The sequence below is a fragment of the Leucopleurus acutus genome, assembly GCF_964270905.1.
Source record: "Leucopleurus acutus genome assembly, chromosome: 3".
Classification (NCBI taxonomy): domain Eukaryota; kingdom Metazoa; phylum Chordata; class Mammalia; order Artiodactyla; family Delphinidae; genus Leucopleurus; species Leucopleurus acutus.
In genome coordinates, this window is record NC_139145.1 from 61,032,871 (window position 1) to 61,055,949 (window position 23,079).

The window sequence follows — 23,079 nt, forward strand, 5'->3', positions numbered from 1 at the left end:
TTAAAACTTGATTTGCAGTTCTCTTTCTGAGAAGTGAGAGCTGGATATGACCAGAAGGATGCCACAGGTATCTTAGTATGCATTGAGGATTTAATGGTTGATAGGTTAAAAATGTCTGTATGCTGAGGAAAAGATCCCTTGTCCATCAAAATTGTTGCCTTGCAGTTGAGTTTAAGGGTGGTTTGGGATAGAGGCATTCATTTCAGCTAGCAGTGCTCCAGTTTTTTCTCTTTTAGAGTATGAGGAAATCTAACAACAAATAATTATTGGGTGATAATTCTATTATACTGCTTGACATAGGGCTTTTTCTTTATTCCCAATGACGGATCACTTCTCTTGATGTCTCCCTTCAGCTAGTTTTTACTCTTCCTAATGTTGAGTCGAAAAAAATTTCTGACCCCTTATCTTTCTACCAAAATTGGGAGATGGAAATGCCTTAGGAATACTGATTTGAGTGAATTTAATGCATTTTTTTCTGTGTATTTACAGATGAGGCATGAATGGGTTTGGTTGGATTCTGAACAAGACTATCCCAATGACTCTGAGTTGAGCAACGATTGCAGGTCACTCTTCAGCTCATGGGACTCCAGTTTGGATCTTGATTTGGGCAGCTGGAGGGAAACTGAGGAGCCAGGGGCTGAGGAACTAGAGGAAAGCAGCCCAGGGAGAGAACCTCATGAGCTGCTTGTGGGGGACGGTGGCAGTGAGGAATCTCAGGAAGAGGCGGAGCAAGTCAGCTGCCAGAACCTCCTCCACTTTATCTCTGAGGTAATGGGGAGCCATTATTTCCAAAGGTGGGAAGAATCTCAACTTCCTAAGAGAATGTTTACCCATATATCTACCGCGCTCATTATTGTTTACTAAAATATAAGGTCCACATAGGCGGGAACTGAGTTCATTTCTGTGTCTCCAGCACTTGGTGCTGATACAAAACATGTGCCAAATATGTACTTTTTGACTGAATGTTCTAAGATCTCAGTCATTAGGAGGCTGATCAGAGGAAGTGGGATTTCTGTATATAGGCCTGTCTTTAGGAGTATCCTTGTAATTCATTCTTTCAGAGTCATGGGAGGTGACACTTGCCCAAACTCCCCTTGAAGCTTATAATGTTAAGACTTCCAGGCAATATTTTGCAGTGTTCGTATTTCCCTAGTGAAGGGCTGAGGACCAGAAATAAAGAGTTGGACAGAGAGTTTATATTTATGTGGCAACTCTACATATTCAGTAGAACCTAGGTCAAGACCAGCAAGAATCTGGTCTTGCCAGTTGTTCACATATTGCCAATTCTATCTGCATTGTTTGTGGCAAAGTTTTCAGCAGTTTTTTAGACAGTCGTTACCAGTTGATTTGAGTTGACACTTGAGGTGAAAAATTAGAACATAAGCTCCTTGAGGCAAGAATCATGTCTATCTTGTTTACTGTTAGGTCCCAACCAATTAGCCCAGTACCTGTGTATATAAGATACTTGATAAATTTAAAATGACTGAGTGAATCAATTAACCCTTACCATCTCAAACTTAGTCACAGTGGTAGTAGTGTTATGATGTGGCATTATTGATATGTAGATGATGATTTCCACTGGTGTTCTTATACATCTAACAGTAAACTATGATTGCAGGTAGTCTATTTAATGGAGCCGTTGTGCATTAGCAAAAAAGAATCAGGTGAAGGCTGCTGCCCTTCATCTGGCACCAGACAACAAGAGGCGAGGGGAATTGAAGCTACTGAAGGGGAGGGGGAGCCCTGCAAAGAGCCTGAAGAGCTTTCAGCCAAGGTAGACCCCTTGGTAACTGAGAAGTCATTACTGGGAGAAAATGGAAGGCCAGAGGTGGCTCCACCTCCCTCAGATATTTGGGCACTTCAGGAACAACCCACAGCGAGTGAAGAGGTAAGTGAATAACTTAAACCAGCTGTCTGATCAGTCCTCTGCACAAAGAGGCAGGCAGAATGGTTAGAGAACATAGGCTAACTCCAGAGAGTTCAGTTACCTGGGTCTAAATCCTGGTTTTAGCATCAGTTAGCTGTGTTGGCTTAGGCAGGTTAGTGAACTTTTTTTTTTTTTTTGCGGTATGTGGGCCTCTCACTGTTGTGGCCTCTCCTGTTGTGGAGCACAGGCTCCAGACATGCAGGCCCATCGGCCATGGCTCACGGGCCCAGCCGCTCCGCGGCTTGTGGGATCCTCACGGACTGGGGCATGAACCCGTGTCCCCTGCATCAGCAGGCGGACTCTCAACCACTGCGCCACCAGGGAAGCCCTAGTGAACATTTTAGAACCTCAGTTTTCTCTGCTGAAATGGAATAATAGTGCTCTACCTTACAGGTGTACTGTGAGTTTTAAATGAGATAATTCACGTGCAGCACTTAGCATAGTCCCTGGCTCATAGTAAGCAATCAGTAAAATTTAGAATACCATTATCATTAATATTATCTGGCCAGCTAGACTAGTTAGCTCCAGGGCCACAAGTAATAATGACAGTTTTAAAAGAAAACAACATCTATCTATAATAGAGTATATTGCTTTTTCATTTTTTCTTGGGATACAGAGTCAGAGTTCTCTAAGAATTCTTTGTCTTAGGTCTAGTTAAGTCACCTTTCTCCAACTTATTCTATAGCTTTATATAACTGGCCTATTCTTACCCTAAGATCAGCCTTCATTTACCCCATGCAAGAAAAATTACCTTGAAGATAGTAAATCTCTTTCTAAACTTTCCTTTGTTTCCTGGCATTCCCAGGGGGAGGTTCAGCAAGAATCCAAAGAGCAGGACCAGAGTGAATGGTATGTGTCAGAGATGGAAGACCAGCGTTCTTCAGGTGAGTGTGATGATAGCTTCAGCATCCAGGAGACTCCTCTGGTGGATATCCTTTTCAGCCATGCTACCTCCTCAAAGCTGTAAGTATAGACTTTTATCCCATGTTGTTAGGATTAATACTTTTACATCTGTTTACGCCTACTTGAATTTGTTGCCACGGACATTGATTACTTTTGTAAATTGAAAAGTAGAGAATTAGAGCTCGAAAACACTAGTAATATAATTAAATATAATTTTACTGTATAAATAGCAGTCTATATGCTTTCATCTTATAAAACAAGACTGTTTTATCAACATTAAGAATCTCTTTCATAAGTAATCCTTCTTTCTGTATTTATTCAGGAAACGTTGCTGAGTCAGATTGTCACTCAAGTCTTACTATTATACAAACTATACTTTTAAAAATACTAGAACATCTCCTACTAACTTGAAATTAAAAATTATTTTTAAGTTATTATCGCCCTTGTTCCTTTTTCACACATCTTGGGAAATTGTTTATATAATTATCTGATTTTAACATAAATAACTATGGGGCCAGAGGTCACATTTTAGAATCTTAATTTTTTTCAGTAAAGTGAATTTCTTTTTAAATCAGAAAAACAAAGTTTCTGGGCCTAGTTTTGTGTCTAAGTATTGAGAGAAGATAGTATGAACTGTTTTTTTTTCTTTGATGCATCCCAGATCCACCCACATTATCTGTGGGGAGGCAAACCAGTAATTATTTTAGCCTTCTTTTGTTTAAGGTATACAACTGAACCATGCATATATATTTTTGTAAATAGCAGATTACAAATTTTTGTTACACAAATAGAATACAGCTAAAAACCTAGCTTGTTGAAGAATTGCTTCCTTTGCTTTTCTATAACTCCGTTTGTGAGTATGAGCAGATGGCATATGATGACTATCCCCAAAACGGGAAATCTTTAATAATCTGGGATGTTTTATCTCATGACATTTCAGCATCTTGAAACGCAAACACCACACTCTTATCTTAGAATTTAGGTTAAACATGAAATCTTTATTAGAAAGCAGTAGATATTAGTAATTGAGTCTGCTTGGCTAGATAGCTTAAGGGGAGATAGGCATTTGAGTTCTTGTACTATCACTAGGGAACCTTAAAACTACTTTGAAAGATAGACATTCCCTAGGCCCCTCTTTTCTGGCTTCTTCCTTAGTCTGTACTGACTCTCAGGAGTAAAGTAGAACCTTTGGAGTACCAGTCTAAGTGCATATCCTTTCCACTCCCACACTTTCACTTGTAGTTGCTTGGCATGCATTTCCAAATAGATGGAAATAAAGGTAAGCAAGGGATTGTTTCTTAAAATATTGCAAAGGTGATTGATTATGAAGTTACAAAACCTATTGTAGTACCTTTCACGTAATGGAAACAATAAATACCTGTTCTGTGGCTATATGAACAAAATTGCATCAGTACCAAGGACCTATTGTTTATTCTGACTGACTGATCAGAGACAAAGGAAGAGGTTTGCTTTGGGCTTTAAGTCCCTTGTTCTTATAGGGTTCTGGGCTTAAGGAAAAATTGATTTTTGTGGTATGTAATTTAGATACAGGTGAGATAGTGCATCATGAAAATGAATAGTTACGTGGAGCTGTTCAAATTGGAGAATGATAAGATATGAGTTGTGCTCAAATGGATGCACACAATGTGGTACATAAAGCAAAATGAGGGTGTGAAACCTTAGGTGTGAAGAGAGCCTATTTAGAGAGAATAATGCAGTGTATAAAGTGTGAAGTGTAACATGATGTTTAACTTTGGGGTAAATAGAAAACTTGCCAACTGGGAAAATTATAAAATGAAATAAAACATTGAGCAGTTGCACCTCTAAAGAAAAACTAAATAAATTAGGCAGTTTAGCCCAGAGAAGGAAGGACCATGAGGAGAAATGGATTTTTCTTGGTATTTTAAAGATTACTATACAGAGGAGAGTGAAAAGGAAAAGTATTTAAATTGTATAGCATTCAGATGAAGTGTAAGAGAATTCCTTGGGATATGAAACCAAGTATTTTTTCCTCTGGAAGTATGGGAGAGATACTTCTTAATGTGGCATATTTCTGCATTAAAAAACAGGACCAGATTCATTTATCAAATACTTATTTGAGCACCTAGTATGTACCAGGAACTTCGGAGACATCAGTGAACAAAGACTACTTTTATAGACCAGTTCTTTAAAGTCACAGGTGCTAAAGGGCAAATCAGCAAGATTCCAAAAGGCAAAGGCAGTTGCCTATTTTTAGTACACTTTACAAGAATTTAACCACTTCATTTGATAATACTGATCAGTAAGAGAATATTTATAGAGTCTGGGGTCCTTTATGAAAGCATGTTTTCATTCCTGTGGTGTTATTTCCTTCAGATGTTAACTAGGAGCACTATGTGTTGAGGACACCTTATCAAGCATCTAGGGGGAACAGAATACCATTTGTGAAGTTACTGTTTGTTTTCTGCTCTGCTTTATCCTATAGGTCTGATCTAGGCCATAGTGACCCTGTTCAGGATCACTTGCTATTTAAGAAGACTCTCCTGCCAGTCTGGAAGATGATAGCCAGTCACAGGTAGGACTCCAAGCCACTCTTGGTATTCACAGCCACTCTTCTCATTTAGGGTGACTTTCCAGGGTTTCTTCATCCTCTCTGGGTTTGTCCCTTAACAGGTTCAGCAGTCTGTTTCTGAAGCCTGTGTCAGAAAGGCAGGCCCCAGGATACAAGGATGTGGTGAAAAGGTCAGTGGAAATGGGGTCAAGAAAGGTTGGTTGCTTTTATATCTGTCTTTTCATACTTTATTTCACATCTGTTAGATTATTTCTTTATTTCATTTACATTACTTAAGCTCAAGATATATTTTACAGCTGAACAAGTTTATAAAGTTATGGTAAGGTAAGCTCAGTCCTCATTTGAGAATATAGGGAACAAAAGGATAAAGAGGCTTTTATCAGTATTGACTTTTAAGTAGTATGATCCATTTATTATAATCTTACATTTGCCTTTGGTAGTTTTTGGCACTGTTATTTCAGAGCAAAACTTTAAAAGGAACACTGTATTCATTCAGGCAGTTATAGGTATGCTAAGGCAAAGATGGTAATCCAAATGGATGTTATAAACACTGGTTGATTGCAGTATTTTGGATTTTTATAGCATAGTTCATCTAAAATGCTGTCATAAACCAGTGTGTGTTAGTAGTGTATACAAGATCAGAAAAGAACCTTTGGAGACAGACTCCTTAATTCTGTAGATGAGGAAACTAAGACTCAGAGGTGGTCATGACTTGTCTGTGATCAACAGTGAATAGCAGAGCTAGAACTAAACCCCAGAGTCTTACCTCCCAGTTCAGTCCTCTTTCTACGCTGCTGTGCCGCCTTTTATATACCCACTCTCTGTGTTGCATTATATAATATTTACCTTAATATTCACTTGCTTCTCTTTTCATCTCCATGAAAGAAGAAAAAAAACCTCTGAGCTTTTGATGATACAGTAAAAACAGTTGATTAAATACGTAGTATATGACTACACATTGTAAACAATCGGTCAGTAACTACCCTGTGACAAACTGATCATTGGAGCTCTTTATAACTTTGATACCTCCAATTGTAAAGTGAAATGGCTGGGCCTGTGGGCTCTGGAGTCAGGCTGTTTCTGAATTGGAAACTAAGCTGTGTGACTTTGGGCAAGTACCTAACTTCTTTGATTTCAGTTTCCTCATTGCCAGTTGTGACAATGGTACCTACCATATAGGTTTATTGAGAGGATCAAGTGAGTTCATATAGAAAGTATCTAGCATAGCACTTGGCTTATTGTAAGCAGTTGTATGTTAGCTGCTATTGCTATTTTATTATCTGATGGGGATTGTTATCTTTACTACTGTTTTCATTAAGAGCTGGTTAGTTCTTCAGGAGAGCATGTTAGGTCACCACATGTTCCACATGAAGGTTTGATTTCCTCTGGTTTCTCTTGGCCACCTATAGACCCATGGACTTAACTAGCCTGAAAAGGAACCTGTCTAAGGGACGTATTCGCACCGTGGCTCAGTTCCAGAGGGACCTGATGCTGATGTTCCAGAATGCTGTGATGTACAATGACTCTGATCATCAGGTGTACCGTATGGCTGTGGAGATGCAGCGAGAAGTCTTGGAACAGATTCAGGTACTGTAGGTAGAGAGCTGCAAGAAAAAGGAATGTAGTTTCTGGAATCTGATTTTAGAAAGTCTGTGAGAATAAGGGTGGTGTTGAAGTGACCTTGCGTTCCCAGAGTTTATGTTCAGAGGTGATTCAAGGACCTGACGGACTGACATTGTACCTGCTGGTTTGGAAAACTCTGAGCCTCTGTGGGACCAGCTTTAATAGATAGTGAAATAAAATAGTCTAGGAAGGCAGGCAGCAGTGAAGAGCTCTTAAGAGACCTGGGGATAGATAAATAATGGGCGCATCTGCTTCCAGAGCCTCAAGTCAGAGGGCTGAACATGCAAACCAGAGGCTGGAATCACTGTCCATTTTTTGGTTGCTGTACCTGTTGGTATTAATATATGTTCACATTGTCCCATCTATAGAAGGTAAGATATGGTAGCCAGAAGAAGACATTTGAGGGTTTCTTTTCTGGGCAGCTTCTTACTTTAAAGAAAAAAAGTGTAGTTGAATCTCTGCAGAGAAAGAAATAAAACTGCTTTCAAACCTCCATAAAGATTCATAGCTTGTTGTCTGCCTTGACCCTGTAGGTGCTGAGTATTTGGTTAGACGAAAGAAGAGTCTTAAATAGTATGGAATGAGAACTAACCAGCCCCATGGATGATGGAAAACCTATTTTGCTAACTTGGAGCTGCTACCCTGAACTTTTCTGGAATTTGGATCTTTCATTGAGACTCTGACCTAGAGAAGATCCCAGTACTTGTTTACCACTTCTCTGTTTTCTTTTCCAATAAGAATAATGCCTTAACTTACAACCAAAGAATTAAAGGTGCCCGTGGACATAATATAAAGAAAACACAGAAAGCTGAGATTTGGGGTTATGCCATATATATTGCCCATGTCTTTGTTTCATAGGCTTAATTTAGAGGTAAATAGATGAAACTTCTTTTACTGCTCTTTAAATAAATGTTATTTCACAAGTCAAAGATTGCCTTTTAATGTTTACAGAAGCTGGGAATAGAGGGGATAGCATTATCTGGTGAAATAAGGAAGGTATTTAACATGGGTTTTCTTACATACACTGTCTGGAAGGGGCTGGGGTAGGACGAGGGAAAGTGTGTATGATTTGTCTCATCATTTATAAAGTGGAGATAATTGAAGTGTCCTTCGAATGGCTAGGAGAATGAAGTAAGATAAATTATGAGGAAAATGTTAGAAAACGTCTATTGCTTTTAAGATGTGCAAGGGGAATAAAAATGCCTGTGGCTGGTTCCCTTTCTTGAGCTAGCCAAGGGCTGCCAAGCGCTCTGCTGGAATTGGGCCTCTGCAGCCACCGTCTCTAAGCTGGGTTTCCGGTCTCCTAGCAACAACATGTGGTGACTCTCCAGGAGCCCGGGCTGAGGTGAGTGCTCAGATGCGGGTCGGATTCGGAAGGAATCTGGGGGTGCAGCCCACAGAGGGTCAGGGATTTTCCTTTCCAACCGGGCCTGACGCTAAGCTTCCCCGGGGGGCGGGGGGGCGGGGGGTCGGGGGGTGGTGCGGGCCGGTGAGCGGCGCAGAGGGTTGCAGACCTAGTCTCCTCCTGGGTCCCAAGGGTCTAGGCTTTCGCCTTGCTCCTTGGTCTCTCCACCTCCATGAAAGTGCTTAGGAAAACCCACCGCAGGACTTAGACGCAGAGTAGAAATCGTATTATTGAGATGCTTCTTGTTGAAAAAGGTATGACAGTTTCCAGCTTTATAAATTAATAAAATTAAGCACCTGATAATGCTCTTTAGTCGCAATTACATTAAATTTGGGTTGGTGGGGGGTGCCTGTCATTACAGTTGATACCAGTCAAGAATCTCTTAAATTGTACACTGAAAAGCCAGAATGGAACTATCAATGCCCCCACCTCAGATCTATGTAGAAAAGACTCTGGCCATTATCAAACCAGATATTGTTGACAAAGAGGAGGAGATACAAGATATTATTCTCAGATCTGGATTCACCATTGTTCAGGTAACTTCTGGGCAGGATCATCATGTTTTTTTTCTCTCTAGTGAATTAGGCTTTTCCTCCTTAGCTTTTAACTAAAATAGAATTTAAAATTCACTTAAGTAGAAGATATATTTGGAAACTCTTCTTAGGCATAGGGTTATATCCCTAAACTGTTATTTTAGATTACCTTATTTTTTTAAATTAATTTATTATTATTTATTTTTATTTTGGGCTGCATTGGGTCTTCGTTGCTGCACACGGGCTTTCTCTAGTTGCAGTGAGCAGGGGCTACTCTTCGTCGCAGTGCGTGGGCTTCTCATTGTGGTGGCTCCTCTTGTTGCAGAGCACGGGCTCTGGGCACGCAGGCTTCAGTAGTTGTGGCTTGTGGTCTCTAGAGCACGGGCCTAGTTGTTCTGCGGCATGTGGGATCTTCCCCGACCAGGGCTCGAACCTGTGACCCCTGCCTTGGCAGGCGGATTCTTAACCACTGCGCCACCAGGGAAGTCCAAGATTACCTTTGATTTTACCTTTTAAAAATGTTTATGTAAATGTGTCAGCCCATTTAGATCCTTAGTATTTAGCATGAAATTTAGGTTTATTCTTGTAAGTATAAAAGTTATATGTGATAATATTACAAAAGTTTTTTCACATTTCAAAAGGATATAAAATGAGAAGTAAAATTTCTTTTTCTTCCATCTCTCCTCTCCCAGCTCAAGTCCTAAACTCCAGAGAGAGGCAACCACTTAACACTTTGCTGTTCTTCCAGGATTTTTTTTATGCATTTACAAACATTTTTCCCCCATAAAGTAGGACAGTCCCCTTCCCTTGACCCCCTTTACAGTGTCCCTCAGATAGCATTCCAGATCATTACATGTGAATCTATCTCATTCTTCCTAACTTCTGTGTAATACTCTTCTGTACAGATGAGCCACAGTCTATTTACTTCGTCTTCTCTTGACTGTTGGGTGTTTTTACGCGCAGGCTCAGCGGCCATGGCTCACGGGCCCAGCCGATCCGTGGCATGTGGGATCTTCCCAGACTGGGGCACGAACCCGTGTCCCCTGCATCGGCAGGCGGACTCTCAACCACTGCGCCACCAGGGAAGCCCCTGTTGGGTGTTTTTTTGGTTGGTTTTTTTTTTTTTCCAGTTATTTACAAACTTTTAATGTTTTAAGCCTTATACTTGTTCTGCAGTTGGTAGTTTTGAAAATGAATATAGAGTGTTGTTAAACGTTATCAAATTTAAAAAAACTTAAATAGAATGGAATTTTTTTTAAACATCTTTATTGGAGTATAATTGCTTTACAATGGTGTGTTAGTGTCTGCTTTATAACAAAGTGAATCAGCTATACATATACATATATCCCCATATCTCCTCCCTCTTGCATCTTTCTCCCATCCTCCCTATCCCACCCCTCTAGGTCACAAAGCACTGAGCTGATCTCCCTGTGCTATGCAGCTGCTTCCCACTAGCTATCTGTTTTACATTTGGTAGTGTATATATGTCCATGCCACTCTCTCACTTTGACCCAACTTACCCTTTCCCCTCCCCATGTCCTCAAGTCCATTCTCTATGTCTGCGTCTTTAGAATGGAATATTTTTAATCTTCCTTTTTTCTCTACCATCTTTATTTGAAATTTCAGTTGTTTATTCTCTAATAAATATACAGTGTCATATTGCCTATTGAATCTTTTAGAAAATAGAAAAAGGAGAAAACTCGGGCTTCCTTGGTGGCGCAGTGGTTAAGAATCCACCTGCCAATGCAGGGGACATGGGTTTGAGCCCTGGTCCGGGAAGATCCCACGTGCTGCGGAACCACTAAACCCATGCGACACAACTACTGAGCCTGCACTCTAGAGCCCGCGAGCCCCAACTACTGAGCCCACGCGCCACAACTACTGAAGTCTGTGTGCCTAGAGCCTGTGCTCCGCAACAAGAGAAGCCACCGCAGTGAGAAGCCCATGCACTGCAACGAAGCATAGCCCCCACTCGCCGCAGCTAGAGAAAGCCCATGTGCAGCAATGAAGACCCAACACAGACGTAAATAAATAAATAAATTTACTTTTAAAAAAATAAAGTCTAGGTACCGTAAAGGAAAAGATTGATAAAAGTATAAATATAGGGGCTTCCCTGGTGGCGCAGTGGTTGAGAGTCCGCCTGCCGATGCAGGGGACATGGGTTCGTGCCCCGGTCCGGGGAGATCCCACATGCCGTTGAGCGGCTGGCTCCGTGAGCCATGGCCGCTGAGCCTGTGCGTCCGTAACCTGTGCTCCGCAACGGGAGAGGCCACAACGGTGAGAGGCCCGCGTACCGCAAAAAAAAAAAGTATAAATATAAAAAACTTGCACATGGCCAAATAAACATAATAAGCAAAGTCAAAACACAAATGACAAGACTTGGGAAGAAGATTTGTAATTCATATCACAAAGGCTAATCTCCCTAGTATATAAAAAGCTGCTAGAACAGGATAAAAATTCAGTTGAAAATGGGCAGTACATGTGGATGGTCACAGAAAAAGAAAAACAAATGCTTCTGAAACATAGGAAAAGATGCTCAATCTCTAAGCAGGAATGAAGCAAATTAAAATGATGCTGAGATACCATCTGGCAAGAATATAAAAGTAAATGACATAACCCCTATGGAAGGGGATCTGGCAGTTATCTATCAGTATTACAGATGCATATACCCTTAAACCCAGCAGTACTCTTCTGGGAATCTCTCCTATAACCCATGTATTAATATGAAGTGACCTATATCTAGGTTATTTTTTGCAGCATTATTTATTTACAGGCAAAAGATTGAAAACAACCCAGCATTAGAAGATTGGTTAAATTGACCCTGGCGAGCCACCAAATTGAATACTATGCATCTAATTATAAACCTCTCTGTGTCCTTTTATGGAAAAAAGCAAGATGCAGAACAATATGTAGCTACTTTCTATGATAGAAAGAGAAAAAGTGATATACATGTTTGCCGGTATTTGCAAAATGAAACTAGGAGATAAATAACCATTAAAAAATGGTTGCATATTGAGGGCGAGGAAGAACAGGCTGGGTTAGGACAGGGATGGGAATGAGATTTTTCATATAAACCTTTTTATATTGCTTTGAATTTTTTAGCCCTGTAAGTATATTACTCATTAATTTGAGAAAGAAACAAAGTATACAAATAATATAAAGTTTCCAATTTGTCTTTTAAATCCATATTTTTAAAAGAATTAGTGAAAAACTTAATAATTAAGGAGTTAATGATAACTATAAATTAAAACAGTGTTAGAAAAAAAAACTTAGTGTAAATGCTAATATTTAACACTTTCCCTAGTCAGCAAGAAGTTTCAAACCAAAGAACGCCTTGGTATATTGTATGCTTCTTTTTTGTTTTAATTGTGATAAAATATACACAACATAAAATTTACCTTTTTAAACATTTTTAAGCGTACATTTCAGGGGAATTAAGTACCTTCACACTGTTGTGCAGCCATCACCACTATCCATCTCTAGAACTTTTTCGTCATCTCAAACTGAAACTCTGTACCCATTAAACACTAACTACCTGTTCAGCCCTCTCCTTACCCCTGGTAACTACTATTCTACTTTCTGTCTCTATGACTTTGCTATTCCAGGTGTCTCATGTCAGTGGAATCATTTGTCCTTTGTATTGTATGCTTTAAAAGTAGGCTCTATTATAGGTGGGAGTTCCTTGAACTTGAGGCTTTCTTGTTCCATCTAGGAAAAAACTCCTAAAATATGATGTATTCTTTCAGTAGGTGGCAGCCTTTCCTGTGTTACAAACTAATAACTCCTCTTTGTGAAAATATTTGTTGTTGTTGATTTCTATTCATTTTTTGGCCGCGGCTGCGGGATCTTAGTTCCCCTACCAGGGATTGAACCCATGCCCTTGGCAGTGAAAGCACAAACTCCTAACCACTGGACTGCCAGGGAATTCCCTCTTTGTGAAAATATTAATCTAAATTTCAAAAAAGTTTATCTGATCTAATTTTAAAGCAACTGATGGAATCACTGATTCAGTATCAACTTTAGTTTAAGATGAGCCCTTAATTTTTAAAATAACGCTGCATTAGCTAGCATACCTGCAGAATATAGCTTCCCTTGCTTGTTAAGGGGTATAATGGCAGATAAGGGCTTACAGTGCAGAAAAAAAAACACTCAAATCAATATGCATAAGAATCACAAATACTGGCATATCTTAATTTTAAATAATAGAATCAAGAATTATACTAAATCAGGCACTGTTATAACTTCTCAAATTTCTTCTATTTCTTGACTGTATGAATTTTAATATGAGAATAGATGTCAGCACCTTTTTTTTTTTTTTTTTTTTTTACAGTACTGTAACTGATCCTTGACTAGTGAGAATGTTATGTTTGTCCAGTAGAGCCTGTTCATAGCATTGCTGACTTACCTAGTAAGCATCTCTACAAGATTCTTGCTCTGGGCAGTTTAGATCCCTCTCTACAAACCAAGCAATTTTATCAAGTTTCTGAAACTTGAAGACACATGATAGTTTTGGAAGGGACTTTAAGAGGTAGGTCACTTGGTAAAATTCACACTGTACTCTCAGGAAAATCTAACCCATTTTATTTTATTTAGTTAGTTAAATAAATTTATTTATTTATTTATTTTTGGCTGCATTGGGCCTTCATTGCTGCGCTTGGGCTATTCTTTAGTTGCGGCGAGCGGGGGCTACTCTTTGTTGCAGTACACGGGCTTCTCATTGCAGTGGCTTCTCGTTGCGGAGCATGGGCTCTAGGCACGTGGGCTTCAGTAGTTGTGGCACACAGTCTCAGTAGTTGTGGCTCACGGACTCTAGAGCACAGGCTCAGTAGTTGTGGCTCACAGGCTCTAGAGCGCAGGCTCAGTAGTTGTGGCGCACGGGCTTCGTTGCTCTGTGGCATGTGGGATCTTCCCAGACCAGGGCTCAAACCCATGTCTCCTGCATTGGCAGGCAGATTCTTAACCACTGCGCCACCAGGGAAGCCCTCTAACCCATTTTAGAAAGATAGATATCTGCCTTAATCTTGGAGATTTTTAGCCTTCCCCTAGTAATTTATCTCCATGTCTCATCATCCTTATTCCAGCAAGTTTTCCTTGATGTCTACTTTGAATCCCTGTATTCTATTTTGAGCCCTTTCCCTCCTGATCCACCTTTAGTGAATTTGATAAACAGTAGTAATGGAGTTATTTTTTAAAAAATGTACTCAAGGGACCTCCCTGGTGGCGCAGTGGTTAAGAACCCGCCTGCCGATGCAGGGGACACGGGTTCGAGCCCTGGTCTGGGAAGATCCCACATGCCACGGAGCAACTAAGCCCGTGCACCACAACTACTGAGCCTGCACTCTAGAGCCCGCGAGCCACAACTACTGAGCCCACCTGCCACAACTCCTGAAGCCCATGTGCCTAGAGCCTGTGCTTCTCAACAAGAGAAGCCACTGCAATGAGAAGCCCGTGCGTGGCGACAAAGAGTAACCCCCTCTTGCCACAACTAGAGAAAAGCCCGTGTGCAGCAACGAAGACCGAACGCAGCCAAAAATAAATAAATAAATGAGATATACTCAAAGAGTTGCCCTTAGGGAAAATGTGATGCTTTCTAATTGGAAGAATGACTGACTCAGCTTCTATGGTTTTTAAAATTTAATAATTAATTCATATAGTTTCTCATTTGTGAACAAAATTAACATTTATTTGTCCCAAACATTTCATATTCTTTCAAATTAACAAACTTAATGCTCACTAATTATTCTTAAGATCATAGTGAATCAACATATTTATGGCAGAACCAGAATAAAGAATATACAACTTTCATGTTCAAGTGAAAAACTTGTTTACTGCATCATTATACTGCGTACTATTTCTAAATATGTAGGAAAATTTCACAATGAATAGGAAAATATCACAAATAGATAGGGAAAGATGAATTTGGAATATTCTAAAGTCCAATTTTGTTACTTTTTATTTTTTTTTTGCGGTACGCGGGTCTCTCACTGTTGTGGCCTCTCCCGTTGCGTAGCACAGGCTCCGGACGCGCAGGCTCAGCAGCCATGGCTCATGAGCCCAGCCACTCTGCGGCATGTGGGCTCTTCCCGGACCGGGGCACGAACCCGTGTCTCCTGCATCGGCAGGCGGACTCTCAACCACTGCGCCACCAGGGAAGCCCCTCAATTTTGTTGCTTTATACAAAGTATGTATTAACAGAATATTGATGATTGGCGTGTTTTTACTTTAAGAAGGAGATATGATGAATTTGTCATTAACATACCATATGTTGAAAGAGGCTGCCCAACAGGAATAGTTTTTCTTAAGTAGGTTAAATAATTCTTATTTACAGCCTACATTTAACTTTCTTATCTTGCCCTTCGTTCATAATACAAAAATAAATCTCAAATTTGTGGTCAGATTGGTACTAATTTCAAGTTATTAATGACTTAATGAGGTATTATTGAACTGTCAATAATGCTTTTGTTGATTTTGTTTCTCTTTTAGAGAAGAAAACTGCGTCTCAGCCCTGAGCACTGTAGTAACTTTTATGTGGAACAGTATGGGAAAATGTTTTTCCCCAATTTAACAGCTTACATGAGTTCTGGACCACTTGTTGCCATGATATTAGCTAGATTTAAAGCCATCTCTTACTGGAAAGAACTCTTAGGACCAAGTAATAGCTTAGTAGCTAAGGAGACACACCCAGACAGGTAACTTTCCTGGGGGAGAAATGGAATCCAGCTATGAAAATGAAAAAAAAAATCTGATTTCATTGTAATAGGAATTTCCTTTAATTTGAAAGTTTTCCTAAATAACCTGATTTTTTTTGGTGGTGGTGGAGGGCTGGGTGGGGGAGGTCCATTTTGTGTTTTAACTACTTAAATGTGTATTTTAATATCAAATACCACAAAAGGTCTCAGAGAATTTTGATTTATGGTTGACTAGCCTTATTTTTCTCTCATCCTTGAATTAAACTGCCACTGGTGTAGGATTTTTCATGGGAAAAGTGGTATGGTATTTTATAGAATATTGGTAACGCAGGACCAGAAACTCAGATTTTCAGCATTATCATTAATGTCTGGAAACCAGAGGGTATTGAGTTCTTGCACTTTGAAAATGCATTGCTTTTTCAGTTGTCACAAAACAACACCTCTTTTTCACCCAGGTAACTCTTATTTTTCCAGTGTATCCCTCTCACAGATTTAAATATACTTGACCCTCATGTAGATAGATTTATGCTTAAATTCAAAATAGATTAAGACTTCCATATGTGAGAAGTGGCGATGCTTCTGTAAAATTCCTAAATAGAATGCATATGTAAAAAGTAAAGAAAGTATGTCAGATTGGATGGTCATCATCTCTAACTTGCTTTTAGTCTAAGGGCAATTTATGGCACAGATGAGCTAAGGAATGCACTTCATGGAAGTAATGATTTTGCTGCAGCAGAAAGAGAAATGCGATTCATGTTTCCTGCAGGTGAGTTACAGATGAGTAATTAGTTGCATCTGCTTGTTTGCTTTCTCTTTTATTTTGGAGATGAAGCTGGGAAGGAAGATAACAGGGTTTTTCTCCAGTATATTCTGTCATATTGTCATATTGTCAAATTGTAGTTACTTAACTTGAAGCCAAGAGTAGAAAACATTTTTCTCAGAACTAAATTGTGACCTCTAGGGAATATTTTGAGAAGAGTTTACTTTTTTTTCTTTCTTTTCTCTTGGGTTTTTCTTCTTCTGTGTTGTAATTCCTTTTAGTTATCCCTAAATGCATCAGTCAAATTTGTTACACTTGAAAAAGAATCTTCTTTGGAAATTATGACTGATTTGCCATTTTCTCTAACAGTTTACTGTTTGTCTAACAAACAGTAAATTTATGAAATTAATAGTTCTCAGGCCCTCTTTTTGTTTCCAACCTGTTATGAAAGTTATAAACCTTTTATAAGTGGGTATAATAAGGAGCAGCACTGAGGTTTTTAGTTTATTTTCAGTAATATTTTTAGAGCAGAAAGGAGTTTTGGTGATTTTCATTATAAAGAAAAGTCTAAGCATTGGGCAATTTTGAATTTTTTTTGGCTTTTTTTTTTTCTCTAAGTAATTTAGACCTGTTCCTCAGTATTTTCTGCTGAAGATTTATTCAAAGAAAATTGAAAATTGTCTTGGAGATTTAAAAGTTCAGATTTTTGAACAAAAACTGTTTTAAAGATATCTGTACACAAAAAGGATTTGCCTACTACATACTTTATTTCTGTGACAGAAGTTTCTGTCGTATCCATCCCATTAAGGCATTTTTTTCGTTGGAACTGTTTATTGTGGAATATTTACACAAAAGTAGATAGCATGGTATAATAAACTCCTAATGAACCCATCACCCAGCTTCAACAATTTTGGTCAGTCTTTTTTTTCTCTAATTGAAGTATAGTTGGTTTAGTTCAGTATTATTTCATCTATAACCCCTGCTCCTACTTTTCCTGCTTCCATATTATTTTGGAGCACATCTTAAACATGAGATGTCTTTTTAATGTGGTAGATCTTTAGATTTAGTCCTACTAGTGAATTAGACTTTTCCTCCTTAGCTTTTAACTAAAATAGAGTTAAAAGCTCATTTATCTTAAGTAGAAGATATTTTTGGAAGCACTTCTTACTCATAGGGTTATATCCCTAAACTGTTATTTTAGATTGATTTTACCCATTAATTAATCCTCTAGATACAGTTAGACATTTGAGAAGCAGCAGTTGTAGGATAAAGATAAATGATTTATTACCTACTACCTTGCAGATCTCTTGCTATGAGAATGTGAAGTTCTTGAGAGAAAGTTCTCAGAGTTGATGATATGAGCTCCCTCTTGCTTAGCAGTCAGTCAGGAACTATATGCAAAACCCTATATGATGAGGAGTCACTAAAGCAAGTTACAAAGATATTCTAAAACATATTCCTAATCCTTGAAAAAGCTAGTGCTCTTCCCTTCCCTTTTAATAGGGATGGCTGATTCAAAGCTTTGCTATATTCCATTCATTCAACAAATTTATTGAGTTAACTACTGTGTGCCAGAAATACAAAGATGAATAAGATGTCTCTGCTCTTTTCAAGAAGACTGTATTTTAAAAGTCTATAAAAATAAATACACAATGCAGTATATAAATTATGCCATGAAAAAGCTTTTAAAAGTACATTGAAAGTTTATCTATGTAAGAAACATGAAAACCCTTTTTAGTTTCTCATTAATTCATCCAGCCCTATTGTCGAAAATCAGTTGGCCATAAATGTAAGAATCTAATTCTAGATTCTCAGTTCTGCTTCGTTGATCTTTATTGTCTATCCTTATGTCAGTACCATACAGTCTTAATTATTGTGGTTTCATAATAGGTTTTGAAATCAGGTTAGTGGAAGTCCTCCAACTTCCAAATAATAAGTGGTCAGAGACAAATAATAAATGGTCAGCAAAAACAGAAACAAACAATCCAAAAATGAAGTTAAGGAAACAGTTTTATTCACAGTAGCATCAAAAATAAGATATTTAATAATAAATTTAACAAAAGAAGTGAAATTCTTGTGCACTGAAAAGCACAAAATGTTGCTGAGAGAAATTCAAGAATATCTAAATAAATAGACATCACTTGTTCCTGGAAGAGTCAATATTGTCAAGATGGCAGTTCTCTCCAAATTGATTGATAAATTTAATACAATCCCTATAAAAGTCTATGAATGCTTTTATGTAGAAATTGACAAGCTGATTCTAAAATTTATATGGAACTGCAAAGGATCTAGAAGAGCTAAAACAATTCTGAAAACAACAAAGTTGGAGGACCTCCACTAACCTCATTTCAAAACCTATTATGAAACCACAATAATTAAGGCAGTATGGTCCTGACATAAGGGTAGACATAAAGATCAATGAAGCAGAAATGAGAATCTAGAATTAGATTCTTACATTTATGTACAATTGATGTTCGACAAAAGTATGTAGAAAATTTGATGGAGAGAGGGTGGGCTCTTCAACAAATGGTGCAGAGACAACTGGATATCCGCATGCAAAAACAAACAAAACAACTTAGACCCTTGGTTCACACCACACACAAAATTTAACTCAACATGGATCATCAACCTAAACATAAGAGCTAAAAACATCTAGAAGAAAATGTAAAAAATCTTCATTACCTTGAGTTGGACAAAGCTCTTAAATATGACATCAAAAGTATGATCTATAAAGGAAGATATTGATAAATTGGACTACATCAAAATTCAAAGCTTTTCTTCTTTAAAAGCCATCATTAAGAGTATGAAAAGGGGACTTCCCTAGTGGCACAGTGGTTAAGAATCCACCTGACAATGCAGGGGACACGGGTTCTATCCCTGGTCCAGGAAGATCCCACATGCCATGGAGCAACTAACCCCATGCACCACAACTACTGAACCTGCACGCTATAGCCCGTGAGCCACAAATACTGAGCCCATGTGAAGCCCACATGCCTAGAGCCCGTGCTCTGCAACAACAGAAGCCACTGCAATGAGAAGCATGTGCACCGCAGTGAAGAGTAGCACCCCGCTCGCCACAACTAAAGAAAACCCACACGCGGCAATGAAGACCCAATGCAGCCAAAAATAAATAAATAAATATATATATATTTTTAAAAAGTATGAAAAGATAATGACAGACTGGGAGAAAATATTTGCAAATGATATATCAGGTAAAGCACTTGTATCCAGAATATATAAAGAACATTTACAATTCAATACTAAGAAAAACAACTGAATTAAAAACTGGGCAAAAGAATTGAATAGGCATTTCACAAAAGAAGATGAATGGCTAATAAGCACATGAAAAAGTGCTCAACATAATCATCGGGGAAATGCAAATGAAACAATGAGATACCACCTGCATACCCACTAGAATGCTATAATCAATGGCAAGGGTATAGAGATACTGGCATTCTCCATACATTATTGTAAAATGGTACAGCCACTTTGGGAAACAGTTTGGTGATTTCTTAAAATGTTAACACATCCACGTGACATGTAACTCCACTACCAGTTCTACTCCTGGCAGCATGTACCCACACAAGAAAAATGAAAACATAACTCTACTTAAACACATGTGAATATTCATGGTGGCATTATTTAATACAGCACCAAACTGGAAACAGTCCAACTGTTCACCAATGGATAAACAGCATTTAGTATAGCCATACAGCCATACAATGGAATACTACTCAACAATTAAAAGGAACAGACTCCTGATACATGCTACAACATGGGTGAACCTCAAAACATTATGCAAAGTAGAAGAATCCAGGCACAAAAGACCATATATTATATGATCCATTTATCGGAAATGTCCAGAAAAGATGTTTTTAGAAAGAGAAAGAAGCTTCGTGGTTGCCAAGGGCTGGGGGTGGGAATGGTAGTGGTGAATTGCAAATGAATACAAGGAAACATTTTTGCGATGATGGAAGTTTTCTAAAACTGGACTGCGGTGAGGATCACACAATTATAAGTTTATTAAATAAGTTGTATAGGGGCTTCCCCGGTGGTGTAGTGGTTGGGAGTCCGCCTGCCAATGCAGGGGACACGGGTTCGTGCCCCGGTCCGGGAGGATCCCACATGCCGCAGAGCGGCTGGGCCCGTGAGCCGTGGTCACTGGGCATGCGCGTCCGGAGCCTGTGCTCCGCGACGAGAGAGGCCACAGCAGTGAGAGGCTCGCGTACCGCAAAAAAAATAAATAAAATAAGTTGTATAGTTCAGTGGAAGAATTTCATGATAAGGGAATTATACCTCAATAAAACTTTAAAAAATAAAATTATAAAAAATAGATGAGGTTTCTGCTCCCATGGAGTTTATAGTTTAGTGTTCAAAAGATAGCCACTAAACAATAATTACCTATATAATTGCATAGTTATTATCTAAGAGTTGCATAGTTATTGTGTGGTAAGTACTATACGGCAATTAGCGGGTATCATGAGAGACTGGTAACAAGACAGACCCGACTGAGGAGTGACATTTTAGTTGAGATCCAAAGGATAAATAGTGGTTAACCAGAGAAAGGGAAGAACATTCTAGGAGAAGAACAGCAAGTGCTCAAGTGATGAGCAGGAAAGAATATGGTACATGGCACATATATAAACTGAAAGATTTGGAGGAAGAGACACTAAGATGAGGTTGAAGAGGTAAATAGAGGACACATAGTGTAGTCAGTGCGCCAACGTATGGAATTCTGTCTTGAATATAAGTGCAGTAAGGAATCAATGAAGCGAGAAGCAAGAAGAACTACAGTCCTGCAGCCTGTGGAACAAAAACCACATTCACAGAAAGAAAAGATGAAAAGGCAGAGGGCTATGTACCAGATAAAGAAGCAAGATAACACCCCAGAAAAGCAACTAAATGAAGTGGAGTTAGGCAACCTTCCAGAAAAAGAATTCAGAATAATAATAGTGAAGATGATCCAGGACCTCGGAAAAAGAATGGAGGCAAAGATCAAGAAGACACAAGAAATGTTTAACAAAGACCTAGAAGAATTAAAGTACAAACAAACACAGATAAACAATGCAATAACTGAAATGAAAACTACACTACAAGGAATCAATAGCAGAATAACTGAGGCAGAAGAACGGATAAGTGACCTGAAAGACAGAATGGTGGAATTCACTGCTGCGCAACATAAGAAAGAAGAAAGAATGAAAAGAAATGAAGACAGCCTAAGAGACTTCTGGGACAACATTAAACACAGTAACATTTGCATTATAGGGGTCCCAGAAGGGGAAGAGAGAGAGAAGGGACCCGAGAAAATATTTGAAGAGATTATAGTCAAAAACTTCCCTAACACGGGAAAGGAAATAGCCACCCAAGTCCAGGAACTGCAGAGAGTCCCATACAGGATAAACCCAAGGAGAAACACGCAGAGACACGTAGTAATCAAATTGGCAAAAATTAAAGACAATGAAAAATTATTGAAAGCAGCAAGGGAAAAACGACAAATAACATACAAGGGAACTCCCATAAAGTTAAGGTGATTTCTCAGCAGAAACCCTACAAGCCAGAATGGAGTGGCATGATATACTTAAAGTGATGAAAGGGAAGAACCTACAACCAAGATTACTCTACCTGGCAAGGATCTCATTCATATTCTATGGAGAAATCAAAAGCTTTACAGACAAGCAAAAGCTAAGAGGATTCAGCATCACCAAACCAGCTCTACAACAAATGCTAAAGGAACTTCTCTAAGTGGGAAACCCAAGAGAAGAAAAGGACCTACAAAAACAAACCCAAAACAATTAAGAAAACGGTAATAGGAACATACATATCGATAATTACCTTAAACGTGAATGGATTAAATGCTCCAACCAAAAGATACAGGCTTGCTGAATGGATACAAAAACAAGAGCCATATATATGCTGTCTACAAGATACCCACTTCAGACCTAGGGACACATACAGACTGAAAGTGAGGGGATGGTAAAAGATATTCCATGCAAATGGAAATCAAAAGAAAGCTGGAGTAGCAATACTCATATCAGATAAAATAGACTTTAAAATAAAGAATGTTACAAGAGACAAGGAAGGACACTATATAATGATCAAGGGATCAATCCAAGAAGAAGATATAACAATTATAAATGTATATGCACCCAACATAGGAGCACCTCAATACATAAGGCAACTGCTAACAGCTATAAAAAAGGAAATCGACAGTAACACAATAATAGTGGGGGACTTTAACACCTCACTTACACCAATGGACAGATCATCCAAACAGAAGATTAATAAGGAAACACAAGCTTTAAATGACATAATAGACCAGATAGATTTAATTGATATTTATAGGACATTCCATCCAAAACCAGCAGATTACACTTTCTTCTCAAGTGCACACGGAACATTCTCCAGGACGGATCACATCTTGGGTCACAAATCAAGCCTCAGCAAATTAAGAAAATTGAAATCATATCAAGCATCTTTTCTGACCACAACGCTATCATATTAGAAATCAGTTACAGGGAAAAAAATGTAAAAAACACAAACACATGGAGGCTAAACGATACGTTACTAAACAACCAAGAGATCACTGAAGAAATCAAAGAGGAAATCAAAAAATACCTAGAGACAAATGAGAATGAAAACACGACGATCCAAAACCTATGGGATGCAGCAAAAGCAGTTCTAAGAGGGA

General features: G+C 38.7%; 2 protein-coding genes across 2 annotated transcripts in view; both read left to right on the top strand.

Annotated features, from left to right (window-relative positions):
* Window positions 1–46: 46 nt before the first annotated feature.
* LOC309958916 (bromodomain-containing protein 8-like) lies at window positions 47–6,977 on the top strand (the record flags this gene model as incomplete). Its single annotated transcript, XM_082835043.1, has 7 exons — window positions 47–67; window positions 490–768; window positions 1,619–1,888; window positions 2,733–2,890; window positions 5,295–5,384; window positions 5,483–5,551; window positions 6,791–6,977. 7 exons carry the CDS (start codon window positions 47–49, stop codon window positions 6,975–6,977), a joined length of 1,074 nt encoding a protein of 357 aa, XP_082691169.1.
* A 1,839-nt stretch (window positions 6,978–8,816) lies between these two features.
* Window positions 8,817–23,079, top strand: part of NME5 (NME/NM23 family member 5) — a gene marked incomplete at both ends in the record, with an annotated part of 32,815 nt that continues 18,552 nt past the window's right edge. The window contains 3 exons of the mRNA XM_082834974.1: window positions 8,817–8,945; window positions 15,426–15,631; window positions 16,297–16,397. Of these exons, the coding sequence (XP_082691100.1) occupies window positions 8,817–8,945; window positions 15,426–15,631; window positions 16,297–16,397 (436 nt within the window). The remainder of the gene's footprint in view (window positions 8,946–15,425; window positions 15,632–16,296; window positions 16,398–23,079) is intronic.